This window comes from Solea senegalensis, linkage group LG18 (genome assembly GCF_019176455.1).
Source record: "Solea senegalensis isolate Sse05_10M linkage group LG18, IFAPA_SoseM_1, whole genome shotgun sequence".
NCBI classification, from domain to species: Eukaryota; Metazoa; Chordata; class Actinopteri; order Pleuronectiformes; family Soleidae; genus Solea; species Solea senegalensis.
In genome coordinates this window covers 19,403,303-19,426,983 of record NC_058041.1, presented here as the reverse complement: position 1 = coordinate 19,426,983, position 23,681 = coordinate 19,403,303, and the positions used below count along the sequence as shown (strand labels likewise).

General features: G+C 43.8%; 3 protein-coding genes across 3 annotated transcripts; all 3 read left to right on the top strand.

The window, feature by feature from the left end:
• The first annotated feature begins 200 nt into the window (after positions 1-200).
• si:ch211-136m16.8 lies at positions 201-6,497 on the top strand. The gene is made up of 6 exons (XM_044014320.1): positions 201-428; positions 928-5,217; positions 5,308-5,503; positions 6,001-6,065; positions 6,146-6,222; positions 6,316-6,497. The coding sequence occupies exons 1-6, from the start codon at positions 366-368 to the stop codon at positions 6,374-6,376; spliced, it is 4,752 nt and encodes a 1,583-aa protein (XP_043870255.1). The 5' UTR covers positions 201-365; the 3' UTR covers positions 6,377-6,497.
• Positions 6,498-9,222: 2,725 nt separating this feature from the next.
• LOC122759577 (extensin-like) lies at positions 9,223-9,986 on the top strand. Its single transcript, XM_044014508.1, has 2 exons — positions 9,223-9,345; positions 9,432-9,986. The coding sequence occupies exons 1-2, from the start codon at positions 9,223-9,225 to the stop codon at positions 9,984-9,986; spliced, it is 678 nt and encodes a 225-aa protein (XP_043870443.1).
• A 3,091-nt stretch (positions 9,987-13,077) lies between these two features.
• Positions 13,078-21,941, top strand: LOC122759653. The gene is made up of 9 exons (XM_044014617.1): positions 13,078-13,231; positions 14,424-16,831; positions 17,171-17,216; positions 17,402-17,551; positions 18,470-18,538; positions 18,637-18,756; positions 20,462-20,584; positions 20,881-20,952; positions 21,513-21,941. The coding sequence occupies exons 2-9, from the start codon at positions 14,546-14,548 to the stop codon at positions 21,545-21,547; spliced, it is 2,901 nt and encodes a 966-aa protein (XP_043870552.1). The 5' UTR covers positions 13,078-13,231; positions 14,424-14,545; the 3' UTR covers positions 21,548-21,941.
• Positions 21,942-23,681: the final 1,740 nt, after the last annotated feature.

Sequence of the window (23,681 nt, the reverse complement as noted above, 5' to 3'; positions counted from 1 at the left end):
AATAACATTTCAAAAAGGTTTTTATTACTTTTATATAATCGTTGAACTATAATATGATTGTATCCCTGAGTTGAGTCTTAACTTTAGAATACTTTTAAATACAAAAAAACACAAAACGCGTTGCTCTTGTTCAATGCTTCTACTCAACACCAAAACCACAATCAGCACATGATGAAGTGACTCAGGCTTCCTCTTCCTCATCATGACACACCGGACACAGCTGTACGAGGAACTGAGCAGTGACTTGAGCCGCCTGCGACCTGCTCACGTTTGGATGCAGCAGTTTGTAAGAGGAGGATAATTCACACAAAAACTTCATTCAAGTTCTTTTTCAACAGTTTTTAGTCAGAGGAGGAAGTGAGAAGATGGACTCTGACAGTCCTGACAGTCCTGTGTCCAGGGTGGAGAGGACATTCTGGACAGTCTGGGTGAGAAACTGGACTTTAGTTTAATGTGATAATTGACTCAATGCTTTATTTAAATGTGGTTTAAATATATGTGGTTGCATACCCTCACCCCATCTCTCTCCCTCTCGCTCGCTCTCTCTCTCTCCGTGTGTGTGTGTGTTGCAAAGTCGCACCCCTTCCCGTATGTACTATGAGCTCGACAGTATACTTGTCTTATGTCCTGCACATGTCTGTGTGTCCTGAGTTCACACACTCATTTGATCATTAGAAAAAAGCATGTGTGTAAACTATAGTGTGATGATGTGATGATGTGAGAACACATCGTTCTGCCTTTAATTAGAGGACCTGTCTTATAGAGAGGGAGGTTTTTAGTCATGTAGTTTTAGCATTAAAAATGTATCATCTGTTTCAAGCAATGAGCATTAATGGTGTGTATGGTTTAAGAAACACTAAAAACGACTAGTATTTCTAAATACTAAATCAATAAAACAGTAAACTCCTTCATTTCATATCTTCTCAGAACTATATAACTGGAGCTGTGAACAGATTCTTCAGGCCTGAGCTCAGTGACCAGTCATCAGCAGTTCACAGTGGTCACTCAGAAAGTGACCCAGATGGACAGGAGGTCAGTGAGCATCCTCCCGTCTCCACGGCCTCCCTGCTCACTTCATCACAACCAGGTGTCGTGTGGGAACGTGGCACCACTGAAATCGATTTAGGGCCTGAGGAGGAGAGCGCTCGGCTGAGCGGAGGCACTGAGAGCAAAGCACCAACGGAAGGTGAGGCCAAGAGAGAGGAGGAGATTGGCCCAACAGGAAACGATGATGCAGGGCAGCTCGTTTGCAAAAGCACAAGAGATCAAAAAGACAAAGAAGTGGACAACAGAGAGGGCAAAGTGGACACTTACAGACAAAGGCAGACACCAGACAATGATGAGGATGAAGAAGATGAATATCTTACAGAACGTGGAATGAATGAAGACTTGGAAGTTGGAAGAATGGCCAGTGAAGGGGAGGAGTCACAGAGGGCAATGACACCGGAGGATCAGCAACTAGTGAGGAAAACTGGGAGAGATCTCCGGGAAACGGAGGAAATGTTCCATGTAGCTGAGCAACACTTGAAGGCAGAGGAGGCCGAGATGACGGATCAGAATCCAGAACATGAGCATTACATGCACATAGAAGAGGTGCAGCAGACGATGGCACGAACAGACGTAGAAAACGGTGATGACGTGTCACGGCTGCTATCAGAAAATGAAAATGGTGACCATGAGATGGAAAAGCAATTTGAAACTCAGTGTTTAGTCTGTGAGGAGCTCTCAGAGGACGAGGCAGACTCAGGCCTTTCCTCTCCCAACAGAGAACTCAGTATGACCATCAGAAAAGGCAGCAATGTATCAGAAGACGGTGAACATGAAGACGTCATGACTGACAGCAGTCAGGAGGAGACACTAGATGATCAGCAAAAAGTGAGTGATGTGAACGAAGACATGCTTAGTGGTGAGATGAAATGCTGCTTGATGTCTGATCTGAGTCCAACAGAGGTGCAGACGGCTGCGTCGGACACAGAAGAAGAAGACACTGATGCTGTGTCACGGCTGGTCTCAGAAAACAAACACAGCAACGACGAAGAGGAGAAACAAACAGAAAACCAGCATTTAGTCTGTGAGGAGCTCTCTGAGGGACACACATATGACAAGGCAGGCTCTGTTGGACATGAAGACGTGATGGATGACAGGAGTGAAAGTGATGACGTTGAGGAGGAGGAGCAAAAAGTGAGTGAATCTATGAGAAAGATCCAAGTGAAGGAAGAAATCCTCAGTGATGAGCAAGTTTTGGAAGATAGAGAGATAACAATGTGGCAAATGACTGATCTGAGTCCAGCAGAGGAGCATAACATGCACATAGAAGAGATGCAGACGACTGTGGCAGAAACAGAAGTAAAAGCAGAAGTCTCAGAAAATGAGTTGGATCATGATGAGGCTGCAGGCAATCAGACAACAAACGTACAGCAAGAGCAGGAAGAGGACATCAAATTAGCTGAAGTAAACAACCGAGACTTGGTTACTAAACATGTTGAAGGCGATGAAGAAGTTCAGCAAAGGGCGGAAAAAGAGGATGTGGCTAAGGACCATGAAATGCAAACCACAACAAGAGAGACCAACACAGTGACTGAGGAAAAATATGTGACAGATATTTCAGTAGAAGGGAGACTTTTTGTCAAAGATGAAGAAGAGGAAGAAGATGGGATAGTGTCCAGTGAAAGTGGTGTGGACACAGCATGTGGAATCCCCTCAGGTACAATGAAATCCAAGGGCGAGACTGGACAGGAAATATGCAAAGAGTTCAAAAACACTCCCTTGGGGATCTATGAAGGCCAGGAGCTAAGTTCTCCAACGTGTGAGGAAACACAAGAGGGAGTTCCTGAGTACAACAATGAGCCTGGGCCAGATGAAAATACAACACAATGGTTCCTGGAAGAAGGAGATTACAAGGAAACTCGTGCCACCCTGTTACCAGAAGAGGTGGAGAGTGCACAGCCTGAGAGCCTTCAAAACAGTGGCTCTGGGGGAGACTTCTCACATAAGGAGGAACAAGGAAGCACTGCAGAGGAGCAGCGGATTGTTGAACCAGTGGAAGGACCAGGAGACCTTTCTGAGGAAGACGAAGTAAGACTGGTACAGAACTTAAAGACAACATGGACAGAACACTCAGAAGAGGCATTTGGGACTGACCGGATAGAAACAGAGCTGCAAGGTAGGACTGGAGAGCTGCTGGGTGACTCTGAATCTGACGACGGGGTAAGTGAGATCAGAAATGCTGCTGAAGATGGCCAGAAGTCAACAGGAGCTGTAGCAGCTGTTGATGTGCTGGTCAGCTTCACGGACACATCTTTAAAACTCCTTGAGTCTGAAAGAGAGAAGATGACAGAAACAAGCTTCTCACAAGAGTCAGGAGCTGCCATCGGCTCTGAGTACGAGAGCAGCAAGTTAGAAGACTCTGCAGGACTTGGAGTCTTGAAACGGGCTGATACGACCGAGCGGAACTTGCCTTCAGGGACAGGTATGGAGGAAGCAGGAGCTGAGGCTGCGGAGAATGAAAGTTTAAGTCTAGATGTTGCACCTACCACGCTGGAGACAAAACAACAAGCATCACATGAAGGATTTGAGATGATAACAGACATGGGAGAAGCAGAGGATTTCCTTTCAACCAGGAGCAAACCAAAGGTTTGGACAGAAGCAGAGCAGAGTCATGCTGGAAGAAGATGTCAGGATTTTATTGATGAAGAAATCCTTGACTTGTGGATGGAGGCAGCATCGTATCAGGACGAACAAGCACATGTTAATGTAGAGACATCGCAGACAGAGGAGGAGAACGAGAAGCTTTTGGAGTTGATTTCAGAAACATCTGTGAATGACACAGAAACATGTTTATCTACTACTGAATCTGGATTATTGGACCAGTCTGTCAGTGAACAGGAAAGAGACCTCAGAGAAACAAGCAGTGGGGCCTTTCAAATCTATAATGACAAGATGTTTACTGAGTTATTGACACAACAACCTAACTATAAATCTCAGGAAGCAACAGAGAGAGGACAATCACATCTGACTGAGAAGGAATCCATTTCTGAGACAGGGTTTCACTCTGAGACAGGGTTTCACTCTGAGACAGGGTTTCACTCTGATTCAGGACTTCAATCATCAGAGGCTGGATATAAATCTCAAGAGAAAATGGGTCAGGAAGGAGATGTACGGTCATCAGTGCAGACAGAGGAGGAGAAAGAGAAGCTTGAAGATTTTATTACAGGAGAATCTGGATTAGTGAGGGTCACAGGGATGTTCTCCTCTACAGCAGAGTCTGGATTATTGGACCAGTCTGTCAGTGAACGGGAAAGAGACCTCAGAGAAACAAGCAGTGGGGCATTTCAAATCCATAATGACATGTTGTTTACTGAGTTGTTTATGCCACAACCGAACTATGAATCTCAGGAAGCAACAGAGACAGCACAATCGGCCACGACCAGAGGACCAGAAGACCACGACCAGAGGCCAGAGGAGATAATGTTTCACATGGATTCAGGACTTCAATCCTCAGAAGATGGATATAAGGAAGGAGATATACAGTCATCAGTGCAGACAGAGGAGGAGAAAGAGAAGCTTGAAGAGTTGATTTCAGGAGAATCTGGATTAGTGAGTGTCATGGGAATGTCCTCATCTACAGCAGAGTCTGGATTATTGGACCGTCCAGTCAGAGATACTAGCGCTCAGTCATTTCCAGGCTCGAATGACATGTTGGCTGCTGAAATATCTACACAGGAGCTTAACTTTGACTCTCAAGAAGCAACAGAGAAAGGACAATCAGTTACGACAGAGAATGAAACAGAGTGCAGAATTAGAGCACCAGAGGCTGGACTTCAGGAATCAGATCACTCTCAACAGAGACAAGGTGAGGAAGGAGAAGAATCTGCTGAGTCTGAAACGGGATCACAGAAAGGGATGAGTGCTGACGACACTGATGAGGAAAAAACTAAAGGTGAAGATGCATTTCTTGAGGCGACCGTATCGGACTCCTCTGATGAAATCAAACATCCTCAGTCTAGAAGTGAATCAGACGCTTCAATCCAAGAAGAAACCATGTTGACAGGATCACAAAATGACAGCGGTACTGAAGGTGAAGAAGAGTTCATGCTTTCTTCACTGAACACACCACAGGCCACGACATGGTCAGAGGACACGTATGACACATTACCTAAACTCATCAGGCCTGAGACTGCAGAAGAGCCAGCAACACATCCTGATCTTCCGATTGAGGTATTGTCACCAAAACGTAACCGTGTCATATCTTATTAAGTAAGTATTTGTAACGCGATGATGAGAGTTGAGTTTGTTTGTTTTTTTCAGATGAATGTGACTGTGCTGGACTTCACTGCACAAAAGTCAAGAATCGCTGTTAAAAACCCTAATGTCAGACCACCCCAAAACCCCCGCTCTCTGCTGCACATGCCCTCAGAGGATACCACACCCACCACACACCCGCCAGTCAAAGCTCCAGTGGGGGTGTCTTTTGGAGGTGTGGGCATGGGAATAAAACTACCAGGTGGGTCACTGAAAGGTTTAAAGAAAGTCCATAAAGAAAATCAGCAATTTTATATCATGGCAACTCAAACGGTGTTAATCCACTGCTGCCTCCGTCAGTAAGTTCAAATGTGTTGTTTAGTGACTCTTTCAGTCAGATTTACCTCAGGTACACACACGTATCAAATGTGGCAGCAGTTGACCAGTAGCTCCTGTGTTCCTGAGAGCTAAAATCATTGATTTTATTAAAGCAAATGAGTTACAAAATTCAGTTTCACTTTTCAGATATCATGGAATTAGGCAGGAATTAGCAGTTTTGATTAGGTGAGCCTAATCCAATCTAGTAGCCATGTCTTCATGAGTGTGAGCCAGTGTCTGAGGTTTTTGTGCTGGGGTGCTCTGACTGTGTCTGTACTACACCTAACTATCCTTTCAAATGTTTTCCTCCAGGTGACTCAGACATGATGTCTCTTAATGGTTAAAGATATAAAAATAACAGCAGACGTCATTGTTTTTTAGGCCTTGGTGCAGGTTTTCCTGTTTTAAAAAAGACACGTGTGGTGGCAGAGGACAAAAGCTCAGAGGTAATATTAACTGTGAAAAAACAAACACTTTCCTCACATGCAGAGGTGTAAACATAGTTCAAATGTCGCTATATCAACAGGAATCTGAGACAAAGCCAGAGGAGAAGAGTGACTCACCCAAACACAGACCCAGATGGATGCCACCAACACATCAAGGGTACAAAGAAAAATCTGAAAATCGGACTAAATGAATGTACATCCAACACAAAAGAGACATCCTAGGTTTCTGATTTTTCTCCTTTCTCCCCAGATTTGGAAATCCATTAATGTCTGAGCTGAAGACCAAACTGAGGAAAACCACAGAAGAGTGACAGTGTTTAACTGTAATGCTGCATGCTGTGTGTATTTGAATAGAAATGGCAAATGGCTTTATTTAGTGTGTATTTATGTAAGTGGAGACAATGATGGTAATAAAGATGAACTGGGATCTCAGGTTTGCTCTGGTGTTTATACCCATATATGCAGTACTTCAGTTAAACAAGAGAGAACAAAAACAACCATCATATACTATATGATACTACATTTACACTGAACTGATAAAAAACATGAAAGTGAGTGAGCTCTGATGGTCAGTCAGTCATCATCTACCACTATCCTCCACCAGAGGGTTGCGGGGGTGCTGTGCCAATCTCAGCTACATCGGGCGATAGGCGGGGTACACCCTGGACAGTTCGCCAGTCCATCGCAGGGTAACACACAACTAGAGACAAACAACCATTCACTCTCACGGTCAATTTAGAGTGTCCAATTTACCTAATCCCCACATTGCATGTTTTTGGACTGTGGGAGGAAGCCGGAGAACCCGGAGAGAACCCACGCACACACGGGGAGAACATGCAAACTCCATGCAGAAAGGCCCTTGTTCCAACCAGGGCTCGACTCGCTGCAAGGCGAGAGTGCTAAACACTACACCACCGTGTGGCCCTGAGCTCTGATGGTGTGAAATATAATTTCTAATTTAAATTTCATCATTTCATTTGGGAATTTGGCCAAGGCAACGGATGACTAGTTTATGTTGGAAAACTACTGAGATTAAATCAATTCAATTACCGTTCAATTTTTAAATGTAGTTTTATGGAGACAATGTCTTTGAACATTGTCATGTTTGTGTTGAGATCAATGGTGGACACACAAGTAAATTGATATTTGGTGTTGTTGTGCCATAATAATATATAAAATAAATGGAAGTGTCGAGGGATAATCTAAATATTTATTTATTTATTTATTTATTTTTTTTTTAACCTGTCCTGTCTAGTACCCAGGGCATGTAATATGATTGACTGCATGCCTTTTGGTGTCGGACAGATTTGATATGTGCAGGACGAGTCTGGGATACTCATAACTGCAGTATTTTTATTTATTTGTTTTATGATTATGTGTTGCGGGCAGCCGGACCGGACAGGGGGACAGGGAGTGGACTGACAAGGGGATGGGGAGTGAGCGGAGAGGAGGAAGGGAGGGGGAGTGAGAGAGAGAGAGAGAGCGAGAGAGAGAGGGAGAAAAAAGAAGAGAGAAGGAGATCGAGAGTGAGAGAGAGGGAGAGCAAGGTGGACAACAGTATAATACATGGGTTAGTACCATTAAATTGAAATGATATAAAGTAGACAGAACATACCTGATAAGACAGAACCTAGGCAACTTAAGGGTGACATTAGTGTGTTAGTAACAGGTTAATAACATTGAACAGTTGAAATTATTTAGCGTATACAGAACATACTTTCAGGTACAGTTTATATAGTAATTGTTAATGACCACATCAAGAGAGTATGTCCGGGCTTACAACAGTTATATCAGTTAAATTTAATTTATCTTAGCGTGTTAGTGTGTGTGTGTGTGTGATCGTGCATATCAGTGTATATGTGCAGGAGTTGTCATTAGGTATGATTGGAATTGGGGTGGGGGACCGTGCCAATGTCCGGTCCGTCCCCAGCGACGGCCCGAAAATCATCCAGGCGCCTAAGGCGCCCAGTAGCCGTACCGGGCAGGAGAGGCCCACAGCCACCACTCCCAGGATAGCAACGCATCCGCCCCGCAGGGGGCCCGTCGGAGGAATGCGGGGGGAAAGCCCCCCCCACCCAGGGTCGACCCGAGGGGGCCGGCGGCGACAAGACCACGGACAGAGGCCGAACCACCCCACACCCAGGCAGGCCGCAGAGGCCCAGGGTCTCCGCACCCAGAGCCCGCCAGCGCCCAAGGGCAGGGCCAGCCCACCACGGGGGGAGCAGAGCCCCCCCAGACCGCCCACCAGGGAGGCACGGCCAGATACCCACCACCGTCACCCCCACCGCCCCCCAGAAGCCGACCGCACGCCCCCCAGCCCAGGGAGGGACAGGCGGAGGTCCACGTAGGGCCACCAGCCAAGGGGGCCCCCAGAGACAGAAGAGAGGCAGACCCCCGAGCCGGTCCAGACCCCCCAGGTAGAGGCAGGGCCAATGGTCCAAGGACCCGCCGCGCCCAACCCCGCGGTGCCCCGGAGAGGGGTCCCCCAACATCCAGGAGCATCTGCGCCCGCCGACGACCCCCGCCGGGTAGGCAGACTGCCGCCCACCACCGTACCTTCAGGGAGGTGCGTCATGATGAGCCACAACCATGCCTCCCGGACACCCCCCAGACCGAGCGCAGGGGACCCGATCCCCCACGTCCAGCGACGCCTCATGGCCACCACTGCTGCCCCCACCCAGACCGCCAGTCCCCACACGGCCAGGGGGTGGGCAGGAATCGAGCGCTCAGGAGTGCACCCACGACCACCCCCCCCACCCCAGCCCACCGGTGATTGATTTGGAGGTGTGTGCATGTGTGTGGTGTGTGATACGATGTATGTTGGTATCTGGGGTGTAGTTAAAATGGCGGAGGGAGATGTGGCACGGGCGTCCCACTGTTGGCAGACAGTGGGGCCGTCGACGTGTCTCTCGCCCACCAGGCCCTAATGTCTAACATGCGATAAAATTTGGGGAAGGGTGGCAGATCATCGGGGGAACGGAGAGTGGCCCCATCATGTGATGGTCCCACCCCCCGACTCCCCACCATCTCAGCCACACACCCCCCGGTGCCCTAGATGTGTGTGTTTAGATGTATCATCTGCGGTGGGGGGGGGCGTAGGGGGTGGGCAAGAGTGCCCCCCCAAGTAGGTTGCCAGCTTCCTGACTGGCAGGGCCATATGTCCCATTCCCACTCACCCCCGGCCAAGAAGGGAGCAACCCGTCCAGGCCAGGGACACGCCATGGCATCCCATGAGTGCCGCCGGGGCGGAGGACCAGATACCCCCACACCCGACCAGAAGGTAGGACCCCGGTGAGCACACCAGCCCCGACGAGGCAGGACCCACACCCAGGCCATCACGGCACTACTGACGGCAGCAATCCTCAGACCCCGGCCCCGCCCACAGCCCAGGAACAGTCCAGACCAGGCCCACGCTCCACCCCATCTCCTACCCCAAGGGTCCCCAAAGCAAGGCGCCCCCCCGCGTGCCCCCCACCATGCCCCCCCCAAGGGACGGAGGACGCACAAGTCCGCTCCAGAGCGCAGCAGGAGCACAGCAGCGTGTACCGCCCCGCCACCCCGGAGGGCAGAGCCCAGGGGGGATCACCCCCTCCCCCCCGCTATGGGCCAACCCCAACCCCCAGCGCCCCGCAGGCCCCAGCGTACAGAGACCCAGACCCCCTACCCCCACCCGCAGTGCGGCGCCAGCCCAGCCCCAGCCCACGGCCCACCACCCCCAACCCCCACGGGCCCCCCAGGCCAAGGTGGCAGCCCCCCCACAAATCCACCCCGACCCCCGTAGGGCAGACCCACAGCCACCGAGGGACGGTAGACCCAGGGCCACCAACCCACACAGACCACCAGACATCCCCAGTCCCCCAGATGCACGGCCCGCAACACCACGGACCGACCAGGGAAGACACAGTCACCAACCCGCCCTAGGAAATATAATCAATTAGAGGTGTCCAGGTCAAATCAAATATAGGTAATTGTTTCTTTATGGAAGCAGACATTCTCTCCATAGAGATGTGATCTGAAATTAAATTTCTGTATTGTTTAAACTTAAGTTTTTCTTGTTTTTCCAGTTCAAGAGGATAGTTTTCTTGGCGATGCTTAGGCTGTTGATTAATACGTGCGATTTTTCCATGTTTATATGTATTACGTTTAAATCACCCAGTACGCATAGCGTGGGGGAAGGTGGTATGGTGTATTCGAGACATGCTGAGAGGTCCTCGCATACCCTACACCAGAAGTTATACACCGGTGTGCATAGCCATATAGCATGCATGTAGTTATCTGCTGTGTTTTCGTTGCAGTTTGTGCAGATATTTGATTGTGAGAGCCCCATTCTGAACATCCTTTGTCCTGTGTAGTGTGTTCTGTGTAAGATTTTGTATTGTATTAGTTGTAGGTCTGGATTTTTTATCAATTTGAATGTGTTAGATGATATCTGTAACCAGAAATTTTCATCTAGGCTGATGGATAGGTCCGCCTCCCATTTTGTGGTTGGTAAAGAGATTATGCAATCATTTTTAGTCAATAGTGCATGTGTTTTAGACACCATTTTGGGAGACATAAGGTTTAGAAATTGTTTGATCATTGGAGGTAGTTCTAGATCCAATTTACTGGTTTTAAACCTCGTCTGGATTACAGATTTTATTTGTAGATAATCAAAGGACGTGTTGCTGTTAATGCCATATTGTTCCACTAAGTTATGGAATGGGATGAATTTGTTATCTTGAAGAATTTGTTCCAGGTGCCTTATACCTTTTTCTTGCCATGATTTGAGTTTTAGTGTTGTTTTATTCCGTAGTATGTCTGGATTATTCCAGATTGGGGTATATTTACATGGGATATGCGAGGACCCAGTGAGTTTGATAAATTCCCACCAGGCTGACAAGGAGGTATTTATATTTATGCTTTTAAAGCACTGATGCTGTTTAATGGTTTTGCTTATAAATGGTAGATCGGAGATTTTAATTTCATTACAGAGTGTTTGTTCGATGTCTAGCCACAGACTGTCCAGTGGTTTGGGTTGGAACCATTTTTGGACATAGTGAAGCCTATTTGCAAGAAAGTAGTTGTGGAAGTTTGGAAGTTCCAGACCACCATAGGCTTTTGCTTTTTGGAGTGTTTTTAAACTGATGCGTGCTGGTTTGGTTTTCCAGAGGAATTTTGTGGTGGCAGAGTCTAAGGATTTAAACCAGATTGGTGAGGGTTTAGTTGGAATCATTGAGATCAGGTAATTGATTTTTGGTAAGATCATCATTTTCATGGCATTTTCAATCTAAATATTTATAATATTTGCCACACAATAGTATGGTGACTGGTGCTAAAAAACAAAAGAGCAGGTGGTGTGGATGTCACACTCTCATAGGTGATGATGCAGTATTTCCCTGTCAAACTAGAGGGAGGTGGTGATGCAACTCAAAGGGGCACAAGAGCAACTGTAAAGGATTTAGGTCTCCTACTTTTCCCCAGGATTCAAATGGTGAGCTCCACCACTGCAAGCTCTGCAGAAGCCAGAAAAAGAGAAAGATTTCTTTGAATCCAGTGTGTTGGAGCAAGGAAACTTCTAGAACATGCACGGCAGCGGGTCCCCAAGACCAGTATTGATCATAATGATTGGTCAGCTTATAAAATGCCTGAGCAAGACGGTTAAGCTATACACAAACACAACTATTTGGACAACTCAGAGGTGTGACTATGACACGTCACACAAAGGTTTTACAGACAAATAAAGCCAAACCCACGTCACAGAGATTGGAGGTGAAATACAGAGAGAGAGAGAGAGAGAATGAGATATGTCATATATGAGAAATGTCCACCCACATGAAATGTATTGCAGTAATGTATAATATTTCATGAGCAGCCTTCCTTTCATATTTTGCATTGTGTCTTTCTTTTATTTGGGTAGTGTATGCTATGTTTTTATTTATTTTTATTATTATTATTATTATTGTTCTTTATTATAACAAAACAACAAGGCGCTTGCACATTGAATTACACCAGGCTTGACTGAGTGTGGGAATATGTAAAAAGAAATAATTGCCTTAAAAAAGAAGACATCGCATTTTTAGCATTCTTAGTATTGACAGGGACTCACTTATCGTAGCTCACTCTTCATATTACTTAGACAAGGATTGGTTCTGAAGAATTTACATTTTTGGATTAAGAATAATACATTATTTACTACAGAGTCCGACATACTATTGCATGTCTTTCATAAATGGTGACCTCTCTTGCCCTCTCATTTCCTGCATGGATTCCTGCCACTTTCCCCGCTGTGGTTGAATCACCTGTTGGAAAGATCTGTTTTTCTAAACTTCCTCGAAATAATAAGAACATTTGTTCCCTGTTTCAGAAAGAAATGATTTCTATTCCAAATGTTGTTTTTTATTGAAACAGATTTGTGAACTACATTGATTGGAAAAAGGTTTGGTTGATTCCTAACAAATACATGATAGTAAACAAGATGAAAAAAGCATCATTCAAAATAATTCACCTAATCATTATACGACATGAATACAAACTGTTTCACACCTCTTTTGGTATTGTTTTCACACCAGATCATTTTGGCTAAACATCAGCAGATTCATCATTGACCATATTTATAAAGACTTTGTCTTTATAAATGGTATTTTGCTTTTATAGAACTCAAAATAGAGAGAATATGTACTTCTTAATACATTTATTAATTCTATCTGCAAAATTCCATATTCATAAATGTAAATTCAATGGTAAAAAACCTAATTTTGTCCCTCTTACCCATGAAGTTGTGCATTATATTTCTTTGATTTCTGGCTCTAACAACAAGAAGTCAATTAAGACTGTCAATGTTTGGTCCTCGTTGTCTTTTTAATAAGTTGTATTTCTCCTGTGTGTGCTCTGTTTGTTTGTTTGATCACTTCCGTACTGTAACCTTTTTACAATAAAGAAAAAAAAAGATTCCTGCCACTGAGACACTTCCGGGTAAACACACGAAGAAGAAACCTGCTTCTGTGATTGGTTGGAATCGTCCAATGTACGCGAAGCTCTCTTCCATTTGAAACAGAGCGGCGCTCGTGGAAGCAGCCTGTGATTAGATTGACCACTTTTGTCTCTTGTTGGTTTGATATTCACTTCACACACGAGTCTCAAGTAATCGACTTGAAGTATTTCCACACACACACACAAGGACTGTCGCGGTAAGTCAGCGCGGTTCCCACTAAATGACGTTTACGTTGTTAAGCTAGCGTTAGCTTAACCTGTCGAGTTGACGTTAGCCTCTCAAATCAACTTAAAAATGTAACATCCGTCGATGTTTTATCCTTTGTTAGTTTTTATCCTCTGTGACGTTTCTCTCAAATGATTGTACTTCTCCGAAGTCGCTAGTTAGTGCTGTTTTACTTCGAACTACACTGACACTAAATAAATGTACCTCAGTCCAACAGCGCCAGTGATAGACGTCGTCTTTCTACGTCATCGTGTGTTATTGCTAAAAAAAAACAAACCTGTAAGACCTAAATGACGTTTGTAGTGTTTAAAAAATATGTCACTTTTATTTAAAAGTGTGCTTGTGCTTCAAATGACAGTGACACTCTCAAACATCCAGTTTGACCTGTTGAAATACCTGGAAAGGGCTGGTGCAAACAATTACCTGCAGATGTTTACCACTTACCTTCATTTGGGGAATGTCATTTATACAATTTAGCCCTCTCAGGCAGTATTTGGCACAAATGTGTTTTTAAGTGCTTCATAGATTACAAGTTTTAAGATTACGCCATCCCTTGTTTTCTCAGCAGCCACTGCCACAATATTAACAGGGTTTTCCATGTGATTTTCTCATGGTTAAAACTTTTTTCAGCCTCGAGGCACTCAGATCCTTTCATCTCTTTTTTTCTCTCCCCCGCTCTGTTACTTGTACACACACACACAACACATGTAAAATACTGTGATAGCAGACTTATCTGTACAATCAGACAGTTTGTATTTGAACAAATGCTGGGGTCACCAGATTCGATCACATGGTCATGAAATCACCCATAGGAATCTGATCTCCCATTTTCAAAGACTCCAGAAATGCAATTTGGTCATCTTGTTGTTTTCCAATCTGAATTGTAGGGGCATTACCGGCTCTTACTGGACAGTACCCCAGCTGTCAATCAGTCTACTCTTATGTGCTGCACCTATTGATACAATTGACATGATATGCTATTTAAGAAGACCCAATGAGACCCATAAGTTGTAACCTTTCAGGAAAATGTTTACCACTGTTGTAAATCAAGTAGGAAGTCGGCTCATTTACCCAGAGACCTCCATTCAAACTGGTTTATTTAATTGCTGCAACCCTAATCACATTACTTTTTTTTTTAATTAATTAAATTTTTTCCATCGTAGGTGACAGCAGCAGCACGTCTGAGGAGACACCGGAGAGAATGTGATTCAAGAAGCCTAAGTATCTTACCCTTTCGAAAAAGTAATAATTTCCTTGTTTGAAAGAGAACAACCAATTGACTAGCATGGCCAATGAGACAACAGTGCAACGTTCATGTGTTCCGGAAATTTCCGAGGTTGATGAAAATCTTGCTCCTGAGGTCGCCGCTTCAGCTGAGACTTCATATGTGGATGGATATTCCTCTGTACAGCCAGGTGGAGAAAATAACCCTCTTTCAGAGACCTGCACCTTTTCAACTCCAGCTCATGGAAGTGGCAAAAACTCACAATCTGCTCTGACACCAATTTTAAAATACTTAAACATTGGAAATATACGGCCATCTTCAGAGCCTTTAAAATGTGAGAACAACCCTCGTCTCGGTCTACCCACAGTTACCATGGTAAATTGTCAAAAATCAAACGGAGGGATGAGCAAGCATCCAACAAGTTGTAAGGACGCTCCGGTGTGCTGGCTTGATGAGGAAAGATTGCCAGAACTCACTTTACTTGATGATACATGTGATACCACGATGGAAATAACTAGAAATGAAAAAAGTGAAAGTACTACTACTATGAACATGTTCTCTTCTCCACATGGCTGTATTGCAAGTACTAAAGAAAGCAATTCTGACCTCCCTCCCAAACTGCCCAAACATAATTGGTCTGTAATGCTAGATGACAAATATTCAAAAGAAATTACTCTCCTTGATATTACATGTGATTCAGACCAATCACCAGGAGCAGAAATCTCCTTTTTGAAAGTCAAAAAGGAGATTTCACAAGTGAATGTTGTTAAACACAGCAAGCCCTTATCTGAGCTCAGTGGAGTCATGGTGGCAGAGAGTCAAGGTGGAGGACTCTCCACTACTATCACTGACAGTGTCGCCCAAATGACAGAACCATCAAAGAGTTTGGAGGAAAGCATGAAATCTTTGGAAGCAACTAGGGATATATCTATGTGTAGTGCTGGGGGAAACAATACATCAAAGCTCAGTGAGGTAGACCTGGTGAACGATCAGCCATTGCATGAGGACACACTTGGACTTCATCCTGCTAATGTGACTCGAGACATGAGCTCCTGTAGCGACGTGTCTGTTCAGTGTGCTGCTTCACGACAGTCCTCCACCTCTGATACGCAGTGCAACACCAGTGTCAAACAGGCCACCTCTGAGCTTCAGGCAGAACCTGTGGACACGTCTGGTTCTGTGGAAGCTACCAACGAAGTGCTGCTTACCAGCCATACGTTGAACGCTGAAGCACCACAACCAAGCCCAAAACTGGGTACATCCATGAACGACACATTTACTGTCACACCGCTCTCCAAACTGAGCACCACCACTGAGTTAAATACAACGGATCAAATGTCCAAGTGTCCTCACAACGACACTGTGGACTTTCCCCCATCTCACATTAGTGGTCCCAAAGCAGGATGTGAGGCTACTGGTCAGGCTAGTGCTGAAGTGAAGAAGACTCCTGAAATGTCCCTTGCTCTGAGTCAGAGTAGTTCAGATGCAAAGGAAAGTGCTCGCTGTGAGGTGCAGAATGCCACATTTGATACGCATTCTCTTCAGAAATCCAATGACATTAGTGTTTCAGGGGAAGCAGGTGCTGCAACCTTTTGCCTCCAGAACAACACGTTCGATCGTAAACAGAATGGCACAATAACTTTATCCGAGACAAGCTCAAGTGACAATCACCAGAATACTGTGGATATTCCTGCTCCTTTAAAAGTCTGTCCTTCAACCATCGTTCATGAAGACAATCCCTCTGAGGCCAACCCTCCTGAAGTGTCACAACAAAACGTGTCAACAATTACAGACTCTAATACCAAGACTGTTCACAGCATTGAGAGCACATTTGATACTAATCCACCTGTAGAGGTAGCTCCTGAAACGGGGAGCCAGTCTGTGACTGCTTTGTCCGACACCATGGACCATCAAGGCATAGATGCAGAGAACAACAAAGCAAACACGTTCAACTTGGATGACACATTTGATATGAAGTCAGATCCACTGGTTACTTCAACGCCAATGATCCACTGTAAAGTTTTCCACTTCAATAATGAAAATATGGAAATCAAAACCATCGGCGCACAGAAAAAGCTGTACAAGGATGGAGTCAGTCAACCAGTTGCTCTGGTGCCGTCAGATGTCCCAGCAAACATTGTCTCTGACAGAAAGACATTCTTGATGCAACCTGCTGCTAAATCCATTCGGCCTCCTTTGAAAGCTGCGTCACAGCTGTTGAAATACAAACCAGCCTCCACACTGCCAGGGAAGTGTGAGCCATTCACCTCAAACCTGCCCATGACAAGACAGAGAATCCAAGTGGAAGCTTTCAAGAATCCTGCAGCTTCTGAGGCAGCAAAGGGGGTACAAATTCATTTTTAACATTATTTGTCAACCAACTGTTGGTAGCATTAGTATCAATTTAAAAAAAATATGTGAAAGTGATGGTTCAAGTTTTTTTTAAGTGTGCCTTATGTGTTCCCCATGTGCTGAGAACCAGCCTCTGCCAGGCCAGGCTGTCTGTCACTCCTAATCACCACTTAAGTCCACAATATCTTAAGAATATGTTTAGTGTTGTTGACTGAAAAACTCCGCCTTGTTTGATAAGTTTGTGTCACCTGGTTAGATCTGTACTTCATACAACTCTACCTATCATGGCCCACATGAGTCTGCTGTTGATGCCCTCTGTTTTGTGTATTTAAGACTACAGGAATATCCAGCTGCTACAGCTTACGCTCCACAACGACTGGTAAGCACTATGAATTGTTTTAGTTTTTAAGTGCAAGGAAAAACTATCTTCTTCTAACTAACTTCTTATAATTATTCTTGACAAACGTATGTTTTAGCAGTGTACAATATTAAGACGTGTTAAGGGGACCTGCATATGTGCACAGTACCGACCCATTCACTCTATCGTCTTTCTGTTGATGGTAGGATCTAAGCAGCCTAGTTCTGCCTTACCAAGACCACAGTTGAGTGGCAATCCATCAGCCACCCAGAGAACTGCACCAGGTCTCAGACCGCCATCAGCGAGAAGCATCGCACCACCTTCTTCAAATACTGATCAAATCCGTGGGCAAACAGGTACTAATACACACATAACTATTGGGTTTGTTGGAGATAGTGTAAATAATTCTAAATGATGATGATGATAATCTCTGAAAACAATGCCACACTTTTCATGCGTTCATAAATTTGACAGTAGAGCAGTTTCTTCATAGTGTTCATTCCTAAACTCTTTGATCTTCCATCACTAGTGTTGCTGTTGTGTTGCTGTTTTGTTGCTGCTTGCCTTGATGTTTTTGACTGACGCATTAAAACCAGGTTCATACTGGATGTGCCGCATGTACAGTACATCATGACTGTCTCCGTGTTAGAAATTAGTCTTCACACTGCACCCATTTGAGACGTCTTGCCTATTTTTGACCTTACGTGGTTCTCAGCTAATACAGGCAGAGATAAGATCTGTTGTTAGCCATGATGCACAAGTGGTGCATCCATTGAACTGGACCGAATGGCCCTTTTCCACTATGGGCCCGGCTTGGCTCGCCTCGCCTCGGCACAACACGGCGCAGTTTAGGTTATTAATAGATATGTTGTTGTTGTTGTTATTATTAATAATAAAAACTGAAAGTCTGCAGGTTGTTGATCTGCAACTAATGATTGTTTTCTCAGTTACTCGATTAGTTTAGTCGCTGAGAAACTATTGATGATAATTGATTGAATAATGATGTTACAGTAAATGTCTTGTGTTGTCCACAAACCATCTTTGTTATGTAATCCAGAACATATTTAAGTTTAGGAAGCTGAAAAACTAGAGAACTTGTTGTAATGATTAACAAAATTGGAAATCAAAATAGCTGGCGATTCATTTAGCAATTGACTGATAATAGTTGCAGCCCTAGTGTGTTGAATAATTATTTGGTGTTTGTATTTGCAATGAAACATCACATTATTTTATTCACACGACTACGTTGTCTCTCCCTCTTTAAACACAATCAGCTGCTAACCCAAAGAAGCACCTCTTAACCAGAGGTGAAGCTGTGCCAAGTGCAAAGAGGAAGAAACTGGGTAAATATCAACTGCTGCAAAGGAACAGCTCAACTCAACTCTTTCTTTTGTTATTGTTAGTATTTGCACAAAAGTGATCTAACAACACGTCCTTTCAGATGCTCCTGTACCATCCAGTGGTGCTGCCACATCTGCCTATGATGCTGTAAACAGAGCCAGGAACCTCAAACAGCCTGTGCAGTCACAGAGAACTGTGCCAGCAAGAACCCAAAGTGACGGTAGACTGAAACTACACACCACACTCTTCTGTTATTTAGGACAAATGAGGCAGAATGTAGTCTGTTCTCAGTAAGTCCAGCATTTACATTGATGCGAGACTGAGTGACCCGACTGTGGTGCAAACTGTTTTGATATGAGTGGTATCGTCTGATTCTGCAGATGTAAAAGCAGAAGAAGAAGAAGCTTCACTTCTCCTTCTGTAGTAAATAATGGCTGCACGTGTCTGCTCGTTTCCTCACTGTCCGTTATCCGTCTCACTTCCCTGTGACTTTTGTGTTTTGGGAATGAAACTACAGCAGCGTCACGTTTATGTGGATTAGACACGTGATGCACCAAACCAGGAAGTCGTGATCGGCTCACCAATCCGATTGACGCTGGGCATATGCCAGCCATTTTGTTCAGAATTAAAAATCTTTCCCAATGTATCGGATCAGATTTTTCACATTGGCATATTTTTTTTTCCGATCAGGTTTGTATTTCGGTTACTTGTGATCATTTTAAACCAAGCCACTGATCTGATCATGGGCAGATCATGCCAAGTTCAGGTCCCAACACTCCCAATATGTCTTAAGTGGGTCTTTGGATCTGGTTACAGAAACCACATAAGATGTGGTTTTAGGTCACATTCCTGAGCATGAACGCAGTCTGTCCACAGTATAGATTAGAGAGTGCTAGGGTTAGGGTTGAAAAAGAATTCTGATTCATATTGATTTTTAGTTGGAGATGTGTTATCCTGATGGTTTGTGTTACATCAGAATTTGACCATGTTTATAGTCGGTTTCATTGTTTCTAACACACATATCCTTCATTTAACATGGAAAAGCCCACGAAATAACCCAGGTATTATCTTATACACTTATACACAAGTGTATTTTAAGATGTCCAGATATTATTCATACACCACACAGCCTTATGAAAATATTGATTTGATTTATAATTGTGATATATAGCTATATTGAATGATATGTTAAATATATCATGATTCTTTTTTCCCTTAAATCAATGACCACAATAGCCTTGTGTGGGTGCAAGCTGTTAGCTATGCTAACACCCGAGCCTGCACATTTGTTCATTACTTTACCATCATGTATGAAATACTTCTACACACCATGTCAGATACTTTGGTGTCAGTTGTAACTGTCATGGTATGGTGCCCTCTGCTGGAGTCTAAGGGGTACTTCTTAAATAGGTGCTTATTCATTTTGAGCAGGTAATTACAGTTAGAACGTAAACTTTATATCCCACAGTCGTCATAATATTGAATTTCAAATGAAAAGTGACAATGCAGGGTTCCCACACATTGGTTAACATCAAATTTAAGTTTCCAGGACCAATTCCCTCATTGTCACTGCTGTCCAGAGGCCACAGCACCACCAGTAAATATGACTCCACGTAACTTCTTTCTTGCACACATTTCATGTCTGTTAAGGATGATTTTCAAAAACTTTTTTTTATTAATAAAATTCACAAACTTTTAATGATTTCAATGACCTGTGGGAACCCTGCAAATGGTAATGTTTTTAATAAATTTATACATACATACATTCTCAACACATATGTTACATTTTTTTGCAACCACCTTGACAATATTAATATTGATGACTGCAATAAAGGGCAGGGTCACCACATTGGCTCACATGTCATCTGAGGACAGGTAAGTGTTGAGCTAATGAGCTAATGAAGTGTTTTGACGTATTCTTTCAGTTGCTGCAGCGCCACTCAGTGCTGTGGAAACCTCAAAATCTTGCAACACTAGTGGCAGCGCTGGAGCTCTGAAACAGTCTGCTCACAGCTACAGAGCTCATCTCGCTAAACCCCAAGGCCATGGTGAGTTGTGTCACTGAGTGTGTCGTGTGTGTGTGTAATCACTGATTTTCACAATAGAAACTGAAGTTTGTGTAGTTGTGTAAACTGCTCTCTCTCCTTCACACCAAGTGCAAGTTCAAACGTTGAACACGTTGCAAAGGCCTCAAGTCAGATAAAGTAAAGAGGCAACAGATGCTGAGAAGGACTGTTACAACAATCCCAATGGATATAGAAAAAAAGACAAACACTTTATGTGCTTGGTCAATAATCATTTGACAGACACTTTGTCCACTGTACTCATTAAAGCTGTGTTGCAGGTTGTGTTAAATGTGTCGCGCTTGAAGAGCAACTGAAGATAAAGTCGGAGGAAATCCGAAGATTGAAAGAAGGTGAGTCTTTTTTTTTTTTTTTAAACAAAAATGATATTATGACGTCACTAATATCCACAATATCGTATATTTAAACATATAATGAAAGAATCTTTCTTAACTTTTGAAGTTGAGTGCTACATTTAGCTGCCCCTGCTAATAATAAAGTTCACTGAGCTAATGCTGCAATCAAAGATGGCTGACTTCACCCCAGCCTCTGGCGGCCTCTGTTGGCCATATTGGCAAGTGCAAGTGTGGAATCACAATACTTCACTCTGTGGGGTGGTGATAAAATACTGGGTCAGAATGAATAGAGCATCTCAAAACATGACACAGTGAATAAACTTCAAATACGACTAACATTACCTTTTTGAGGTTAATGGGCAGCTGCTACGTTTAGTTTGTGTATATATCATAATTCAGATTTCTTTTAAAAGGAAATCAGGACATAACAAAACTCTTCCTCTGCTGTTAGGTGTACAAGGAGCAATGTTGTGTTCTTATTTGCAATATCTCACAATTTTGCTTATTTCATGCCATGTTTTTAAATGTTTTAATCTTGTGTGATTTCTCTTTTTTAGAGTTGCTAAAGTACAGTAAAGAAGAGGAAAGCTGAACGCTCCAATAAAGTCTCAATGTGATTTTAATAACATTTGTTGTGTAAAATGTTGAGTCACAGACTCACTGTAAATACTAAATATTAAATAATATGCTGTTGTACTGAACTCTTTGATATGTTTACAGGAGAACTACACCAGAGTATAGCATCAGCGTTTGAACCTGTTAAAGTGATTGATATTATATATTAACTAAACCATAGCATCTGTTAACTACTTGTCACCTAAATGATACTGAACTAACTTGACAAAGTTTTGTTATTAACCGTGAAGGAAGTGATTTCACACTGCCACAGTAAACATTAAAGTATGTTAGCTTTGGATAAAAGCGTCTGCTAAATGACAAAACTATGTGCATGTATCTTTGCTTTGTTTATCATTACACCCTTTTAATATGGGCTTTTAACAATGATTATTGGTTTTTCTTATTTTCAACAAGAACAATTCAATTCAATTTTATTTGTATAGCGCCAAATCATAACATACATTATCTCAAGGCACTGTACATGGACAACATCAAGGAGAGCAGAGAAACACAACAGTTTACACAATGAGCAAACACTAGGCATCAGTGGAGAGAACAATACAAATGTACAAACAAAATAAAATACAGCTCATGTCAACAGAAATTAAGTTAAGGCCGCAGGAAACGCTTCACGTTTCAGACCCGTCAAAAGTCACAATTTAGGAGACTCCTTGTACAATCATCAATGAATAGTCTGCTAGTCTCCAGTGTAAAAAGAAGACAATAAAAACTCAGTCAAACATCAGTTCAATCATGGTTTATCTGACCAGAAGAAAAGCTGCTACAGAGTGGATCTGCTCATGTTAATAGACTCAGGTGCATGGGAAATGTTAAAGTGTAAAAGAGTAAAATGTGTGTCTTCCAAGGCAACTGGTAAACCCCTGCACCCATACACATCCAAAGAGCCTATACCAGTAAAAGGTGTGTTCAAGGGCCAAAAAGGCATAGGAAAACAAAACACCGAGGCTGAGTTCACAGTAATACATGGGCATGGAGTGCCATTACTCAAGGAAGCAAGGAAACTGCTATCAAGCTAAGTGTACTGAGAGTGGGGCCAACATAGCTACTGTGACTGACGTCAAAGCAGAAATTCAGAGGCAACATCCAAAGCTGTGTCAAGGGCTTGGAAAACTGAACACTGTTCTGTCGCTGACATTCAATGCAGATAAATGTCAATTCAACATGGATAAACTGATCTTCATGGGTATCTTACTGTCACAGAAGGGCATCGGCCCCACGACTGGTGCAAGAACAACAACGGCAAATGGTACCAATTTGCTATGTGAGCAGAAGTCTCACAGACTGTGAAAGAAGATATTCACAGACCGAGCGTGAGGCACTTGCAAGAGACTGCATCCCTAAATAAATGGAAAAAAGTTAAAACCACATGATTTTAAGGTGGTTCACATTCCAGGAAAAGACAGTATTGCAGATCACGACTGCTGGGAAAAGGTGCCATAGAACAGACCCATGAACATGGAGCAGAGGAATACGCGAGGTTGGTCACTGCGAGCGCCACTCCAAGAGCATTGACTACGAGAGAAGTCGAGGAGGCTTCAGTAGCTGAAGATGAACTGAGAAGGATAAACTGGGGCGGCTGTTTTGACAGGTGCCAGACATATGCGCCTATAGTGTATGAGCTGTGTGTGTTTGGACAGTTAGTGTTGAGAGGGACACGCATGGTTTTACCACACACACTGAGAGCCCGGGCTCTGGTTTTGGCCCGTGAGGGACATTTGGGCATAGTTGGCACAAAACAGCACCTTTGGAGTAACGTATGGTGGCCAGGGATGGACTGGGCAGCAGAGAGACATGTGAAGTCCTGTCACGGATGCCAGGTAGTCTCCCGACCTAATGTGCCTGAATCACTACGGCCGACAGTGTTACCAGATGGGCCGTGGCAAGATGTTGGTGAAGTGGAGAGACAAAATGCTTCACTGAACTCCGGAAGTACGTCACAATCTATCGATCTATTTACCACTCCACAACTGGAAGGAGTCCAGTGGTGCTGCTCTTCAAAAGGAAACTACGAGGAAAGCTCCCTGACATGACAACACCACCAAGGGGTCTAGATGCGAGAGACGTAGATGCTGAGAGGGAAGGTAAAT

Bases quoted from the DNA above. Each gene is read 5' to 3' on its own strand.
- si:ch211-136m16.8 (XM_044014320.1), top strand. From the start codon at position 366: ATGGACTCTGACAGTCCTGACAGTCCTGTGTCCAGGGTGGAGAGGACA. The intron at 5,504-6,000 runs GTGGGTCACTGA...ATTGTTTTTTAG, and splicing joins CATGGGAATAAAACTACCAG to GCCTTGGTGCAGGTTTTCCT. The intron at 6,223-6,315 runs GTACAAAGAAAA...CTTTCTCCCCAG, and splicing joins ATGCCACCAACACATCAAGG to ATTTGGAAATCCATTAATGT.
- LOC122759577 (XM_044014508.1), top strand. From the start codon at position 9,223: ATGTCCCATTCCCACTCACCCCCGGCCAAGAAGGGAGCAACCCGTCCA. The intron at 9,346-9,431 runs GTAGGACCCCGG...AGCAATCCTCAG, and splicing joins CCCCCACACCCGACCAGAAG to ACCCCGGCCCCGCCCACAGC.
- LOC122759653 (XM_044014617.1), top strand. From the start codon at position 14,546: ATGGCCAATGAGACAACAGTGCAACGTTCATGTGTTCCGGAAATTTCC. The intron at 17,552-18,469 runs GTACTAATACAC...AAACACAATCAG, and splicing joins TCAAATCCGTGGGCAAACAG to CTGCTAACCCAAAGAAGCAC. The intron at 20,953-21,512 runs GTGAGTCTTTTT...TCTCTTTTTTAG, and splicing joins AATCCGAAGATTGAAAGAAG to AGTTGCTAAAGTACAGTAAA.